General features: G+C 41.2%; 1 protein-coding gene across 2 annotated transcripts; it reads right to left on the minus strand.

Moving 5' to 3' along the window:
* Positions 1–89: 89 nt before the first annotated feature.
* On the minus strand, positions 90–5954 carry LOC308309283 (uncharacterized protein). Of its 2 annotated transcripts, none has more exons than XM_080754815.1 (4): positions 5828–5954; positions 3499–3602; positions 1647–1883; positions 90–1425 (listed from the first exon to the last, which is right to left on the minus strand). In XM_080754815.1, exons 2-4 carry the CDS (start codon positions 3566–3568, stop codon positions 725–727), a joined length of 1008 nt encoding a protein of 335 aa, XP_080610941.1. In that variant the 5' UTR covers positions 3569–3602; positions 5828–5954; the 3' UTR covers positions 90–724. The 2 variants fall into 2 exon arrangements, with proteins under 2 accessions (XP_080610941.1, XP_080610940.1); XM_080754814.1 differs by having other exon boundaries at positions 5819–5954.
* Positions 5955–7239: the final 1285 nt, after the last annotated feature.

Genomic DNA, 7239 nt, shown 5'->3' on the forward strand with positions numbered 1-7239 from the left:
GCACAAAATTATGTGGATCCCGGATCGGCCTCTACGCCCACCTGAGGACCCACAAGTAGACGACTGATGAGAGATCTAGACGACTAGATAGATAGATAGATAGATAGATAGATAGATAGATAGATAGATAGATAGATAGATAGATAGATAGATAGATAGATAGATAGATAGACTTGTGTATAGGGATGGGTATCGTCTGCGATACTTTTAATGGTATCGATTGCATGACGTCAATACTATTGGGTATCGGTTCACGTAAAAACGAACGATACCTTGTTTCGATACTCTGGAACGCACCCCTGGCGGGTCACATCTGTAACAGTTGGGCTACTGAGAGTTTAATGACTGCTAGTACGCTACACTCGTTACTGTGGAAAATAGCCGACAATAGCCTATAATGTTTATTATCATGATGATTATCCAACGTCTATACTCTCCGCTCCGCCACACTGTGTGATCATCATCATCACCTCTGCAGCGGTAGAGCAGTTAAACTTAAATAAAAAGTATCGAAAATGGTATCAAAAAGGGTATTGTATCGATTCCCAGGTATCGAAAAAGGTATCGTATCGATTCAAAGGTGAACGATACCCATCCCTACTTGTGTATACTTGTGTCACAATGTGTATACTGGACAATGGAGAAAAAAAAATTCCCTCCAGTGTTGAATGTGGATATGCTGCTGTGCCTTCAGACTACTTGACACTCTGAAACACTTGTGTCATCAATAACGTTTTTCTCCAGTGTGGACACGCTGGTGGTGTGTCTTCAGGTTAGATGATTGATTGAAACTCTTGTCACAATGTTTACAGTGAAAAGGTTTTTCTCCAGTGTGGGTACGCTGGTGTGCCTTCAGGTTAGCCGACTCTCTGAAACTCTTGTCACAATGTTCACAGTGAAAAGGTTTTTCTCCAGTGTGGGCACGCTGGTGGCTCTTCAGGTAAGATGACTTCCTGAAACTCTTGTCACAATGTTCACAGTGAAAAGGTCTTTCTCCAGTGTGGGTACGCTGGTGTGTCTTCAGGTTAGAAGATTGACTGAAACTCTTATCACAATGTTCACAGTGAAAAGGTTTTTCTCCAGTGTGGACACGCTGGTGGCTCTTCAGGGTAGATGACTTCCTGAAACTCTTGTCACAATGTTCACATTGAAAATGTTTTTCTCCAGTGTGGGTAAGCTGGTGTGTCTTCAGGTTAGCCGACTCACTGAAACTCTTGTCACAATGTTTACAGTGGTAAGGTTTTTTTCCAGTGTGGACACGCTGGTGTGACTTAAGGGAACGTGACTGACGGAAACTCTTGTCACAATGTTCACAGTGAAAAGGTTTTTCTCCAGTATGGGTAGGTTTGTGTGACTTCAGTTGAGATGGCCAATTGAAACTCTTGTCACAATGTCTACACTGGAAACGTTTTTCACCTGTGTCTCCTGAGAGACACAAAGAGAGAATGGGACAGAGGGGAGAGAGAGAGAGGAAGCAAGAAGGGGAGAGGCAGGTTAAAACTGGCGAGTATAAAATGAGGAGCATTTTCGGCTTCCCTGTTAATATTTCTGATTTAATTGTATTTTTCATTGACCTCTTTTATTCCAACTCCCAGTTTCTTTCCCCACACATATAAGTCCTGTCCCTGTGTTTAACACTGACTGACCTCCACTGGTCTCCTTCCAATCGTCACTGTCTTCAGTGACTTCAGAGTCAGATTCAAGCTCGACTTCAACTCCAGAACAGTGCGAAGAGGTGTCTTCATCACCGTCTTCACTTTTCACTGCTGGTAATGTCGACGTTGACCCATCAGGCTCCTCCTGTTCCTCTTTAATGTGTGGAGGCTCTGGTTCCTCCTGGAGCAGACTGGAGCTCCTCTCCGGTTCAGGAGTGTGTAGGATGTCTAGGAGCAGAAAAACAACATGATAGCTAACACTGGATTCCTTAAAGGGATAGTTCACCCCCAAAATGTTTTTTTTTTCTTTTTCTTTTTTACTTTTTTTTAATCTATTACTCCCCATGAAGGATTGAATTCATGGAATTTCGTATGTTTTTGTCGCATTCCGAAGACTGCACTCTGCCGAGGTGCCAACTTGCGCCTTGTGCACTAGTGCGTGGCCATGTATGGCCTACTTGTGCGCCAGCAGAGCGTGCCTTGTCAGGTCGCAAGTAATAATTTGAGGAGACTCTTGGTGTCTCCGCTAAATTTTAGAACACCCACTCCGTGAATTTCAGCCCCTAAAGCCTTCTGTAAATATGTTTTCTATGATTCTGGCCGGGGACCGGATTTCGCGGCAAAATTACGTCATCATACATACACTACTGGCCAATCACAGCGAGGGTTATACACTGCCGGCCAATCACAGCACATCTTGCTGACTTCTCAGGAAGTAGCTTGCCTCAACATAACAACAGCATATACTCGGGTGAAGGAGTCCGTTTCTCCGGAATGCCTGAACGCACAGGAACTAGGGACCCCTCTAAAGATAGATCTCGGCGAGGTGCAGGCGGACACGGTGTGAGGCCCGGTCCGTGGCGAAAAACGGCCGAAAGACGAGGACGCAACCGCGGTTTGCTATACAGCTACTGACCACTAGTTGAGCAACTTACACAGTATAGCTTTAACTTGTTAACTGCCAAAAACATCTTTTCACATGTTTTTTTTCTTTTCTTTTTCCAGTGTTTATGCTAGATGGCGCTCTTCGCTAACATATGAGTCACCATTTCATTCTCTAACATACAAGAGAACCAGGAAAACTTGTGTGATCACTAGATTTCCTCCACAATTTCTTCCTGTTTATTTCATTTGGGGAAAAGCCTGTGACCCTACAGTATATTGTTGTCTGTTTTGTTGCAGTTACCTCTCTATATTGTTGTCCCCTTATCCTTAACTCTTTTACTGCTACATTGAGGATTTAAGTGTTTCCGCCTCCATTGTTGTTTATGTGTGGTCGAGATTTGAGATCAGGGTTACAAGAGCTGTTTCTACTGTTGACACCCGCAACCACCCCTCATCTGCTCACAGGGCTCAGACAAGGTAAAGAACGAACGAACGGCCACTCGTTCATGGCCCTGCGCTACTTTGAAGAAAGGAGCGAGCGTGTACGTTCATAGCGGCAAAAGAGTTAAACGTCTCTGCCTTTTTTTTAATAATTAAAAAATGTTTTTCAAAATAAGAAGTTTAGGGATAAGGAAGGGGTAAGGTACGGACGAAAATAGGGCCCTGCATCTCCTCTCCTCTGTTTTCCCCTAACATTTTGGACAGACATGCTACAGTATATTCAAACGGCCCATTGTAAATAGTACCGAAGCGACACAAGGCTTAGTTGGCATCGATTGAATCAACCCCATGCCACGTTTTAGGATGATTTTTAAACTAATCATGTGTTGTTAGCAAATATTTAATTTCAATCATGAAATTATGAAACAATATTGTGAGTTGTGAGCTTGTAGATCGACTATTTTAAGCACATGTTCCCCCTGCATAGCGATGCTGAGGTTCAAGTGGTTAAACGTACTGAAGTGTGGGTGATCTTCAGGTTCCTCCTGTTTAATAGAAATGGCCCTGGCTGAGTCTGGAGAGTTCATCTTCACCTGCAGTTTGGACTCCACACACACCGGTCTGAAATGAAGCAATTCAACAAGGACTTTAATAACTTTAGACCTAGTGGTGTCAAGAATATGCAAATAATGGTCTAAAGTGAATACGGTGAAAGTAGCCAATTTTCTCTTAATGTTTCTGCAACCATGGTGCCTTCTATTGACCAACCCCACCAACAATTATACCCCACACCCTTTACTATAGGTTTCATGTGTTTTAGAAATGATTTAATGTAAAACAGAGGTAGCATGGGATACAAATAATTGTTGCGACCGTAGTATGTGAACCGTCACAGCTTGACCATATCTCTGTCTGTCTGTCTGTCACTGTGACATCACAGGTGATGGAGGCATCGGCTGTGGCAGCAGGCATAATCTTGCAGTTACAGATTCACTGTGATGTCAGGAATACTACACTAACAGAATCCCCTTTATGCCCATACATGGAGATCCCTGATGTCATCAATATTAAGCCCATATCTAACAGGACTTCATATGGGATTGCCCATATATGGAGGGAGGCCACATTGGCCACATAACACACTAACAGAATCCATATATAAGACAGCCCATATCTGTGTGGCTGGTTCTATAGACAGAGATCTCCGACTCCATGTATGGGCATAAAAGGGATTGTATGTTGTACGATGACAGTCATAGGACTTTCACGTAACAAATAACATAGTAAGCATTTGTGGGCTCTCACAGCATACAGTATCTCCATATACAGTTCATGGTTCTCCATATACAGTATGGGTCTCCATCTATGGGTACTGGTCCGATATACATCACTGGCCAGATGGCCAAGACATGGCGCGACCTCGCATGTCACATGTCTTGTCGCCCTGATGAGTCTTACTGTGATCTAAAATATATCCCCAAACTTACAAGTGGGGATAAGAGATCGTATTTTTTACCTGGGTCAGGGGAGTGATCAAAGTAGGGCCGAAAATATAAAAATTTTACTTTTACACTTTCACTCACTAAAAACCTAAACAGCCAAACTCATTATCATTTAGTGTTTCTCAATCTTTTTTGGCTTGAGTACCCCCTTTCCCTGATTTTTGAATTCAAGTACCCCCTTTACCAGACAACAACGTTTTACATATAAAACTGCAATTAAAACCATAACTAGTGGTATATGATACTATTTTCAACACTGTGGCTATGACATTTCAGTCCAGTTTTTCATTACAATAACTTCAAACAACATTCAAACACATCCCGTTGCCTTATACCATGTAATTTAGGTTAGCAACTGTCAGGCTCTAACAAGTTTCTCCAAGTGTCATCATTAAATATAACAGTAAATGTTTTTTCTCCTTCTAATTGAATTCTAGTTAATGACTTAATTATGAATAATATTATCATGATTTATACTTCTATTTTTTCTTTTTTGGGGGGCATGTTCTCAAGTACCCCCTGCAGTATGCCTGAGCCCCATTTGAGAAACACTGAGTAGACTGTGAGATGTTTAGATCTGATCTGAGCCAAGATGATGGAAAGAGAGCCTTTTAGTCAATAAGAAGGATATAAAACCTGTCCATCCATGTGTTTGTTAACGTCTGTCATTGAATGTTATATGAGATACATAAAGGTTTCTTGTGTAAATAAGCTGAAGAGCTCACTAGGATCTCCTTTTAGTTGACCTTGTACCAGTGAACTGTACAGTCATGAAACTGTACCTTTCCTATGCAAACCACTAACAAAATCTTCAATCAATCAATCAACACTTTGGTTTCCAGGAGTAAATAACCATATTGCCCAAAAATGTATTGTGTCCATTTTTTCCATAATTGAGCAGCCCCAACCTTGTGTGTCATTGGAACACGTTTAGGTTCATCTCTCAGGAAGCAGGCCTACATGAATGCGCTGATCAAGTTTCATGACAATCTGTGTCCATTATTACATTTTGACACATCTTGTGTCCAAGTGGAGAATTTGGCCAAAAGATGGCGCCAGAGGAAAGGCCATTTATTTAATCTAGGATTATTCTTTGAGGAATGAAAGCAATTATATTTTTGTATTATAATATCTCTCTACGTCTGACGTCTTCCTCCAGAAACACATTGCTACCGAAAGAAAAGGGGTAAAAGGAGAAACAAAGTTTATGGATAGATAGATAGATAGATATACGGTATACAATTGTAATGTTTTCCCCAAGTAAACACTGTTCAGGATCACTACCATGTGCTGTGTGCCATAACACCCAAAAGGGAAGAAAACAAACAAACATACCTTCGTAACCTTCCCCAACAATGTATCCTGGTAGAAAACACACTTGAACGCAGCTCAAAAGTAAGGATCACGGCTTTAAAGCTTCTTATTTTATTTTATTTACAACACAGACTGTCTCTGTATAATGTTCTTTCACTCTCTGCGTCTGCTCTGTTTACAGTTGTTTCAACCCGGACGAGAGAGAGGGACAGAAACGCACGCCCTTCCCTCTATCTTGTCCGGGTTGAAACTGAGTACACTACTCCCGACTCCCGAGTTCCGCGTAGAAGTACCAGAAATGCTTGTTTAGGTCATAAACAGCAGGAAACAACATGATTTTCAACAAAACAAAAACAAACTCCCGATTAATTATAATATAGAATCTCACAGCCTATGTAAACAAATAGCCTTGGATCAAGAAACATAGTACTGTGTTCTATCCGTCTGTCATTCAATGTTACAGTTTATATGAGATACTTTAATGGTTTCCTGTGCAAATAAGCCAAGTGAAACAGTATTTTTCCTATGCAAACTTGTAATAGTCATCAATCAATCAATCAATCAATCAATCAATCAATCAAAAGGCTATCATAAATTATGATAGTCATATATCATGTATTATCTACACTGTATTCACAGTCTATGATTGTATTTGGGTCTGGACCCATTTGTGGGTCACAGACCAGCTTTTATGGGTCACGACTCATTTATATAATTATATGGGTGATTTTCCAAGATTCTTTTTACCCATTTATTTGTGTTACCCATGTTGGCAAATTATAATTGTTAATTTGCATATTGATACTTTACAGTTTTGCACAGCAAATTGGCACCGTAGAGTAGAGTAGTGCAATGGAGAAGTGCAGGTTTGAAATGCTCAACATGTACCAAGTTGTGCTGTTCTGTGACCAGTGTAATTGGGCTGGACCAAGTCAGAATGGTGGGGGGCTTATGTGGGTTTGTGTGTTTATTCTAGAAAATACCCCTTGACATGTTGCAGTCCAAGCTCATTAGCTCAGCTGGGGTATAAATGGATGCCAGCTAAAAAGTAATGAGGGCAGTGAGTGTCCTTGTGTATCATCTTGTCAGTGTAAAACAGGGTTAAAGCGGTCAAACCGCCTGTAATGCGATATTAACAAGTTTAGCAAGGGACCCACTGGAACCTCTTCAAGGACCTGGGGGACAGTGCACCCCACTTTGAGAACCAATGACCTGCTGTATTACACTGTACAGCATAGGATTAGATTTAACACATGGCTACTTTTCTTTGTCAAAGCTGAAAGTGTCAAGAAATGATGTGACAACATTTGTTCCAGAAAATCTATTTTATTAATCAGTCAAGTTATTTGTTTTCACAACAGACAGTCACACGGAAGACAATGGGAGTTTAACTGTAACCAATCTCATGACAACCATGGGAAAAAGCAAGTGTTCTGCATTTT

Source organism: Nannobrachium achirus (genome assembly GCF_963921795.1).
Source record: "Nannobrachium achirus genome assembly, chromosome: 23".
Classification (NCBI taxonomy): domain Eukaryota; kingdom Metazoa; phylum Chordata; class Actinopteri; order Myctophiformes; family Myctophidae; genus Nannobrachium; species Nannobrachium achirus.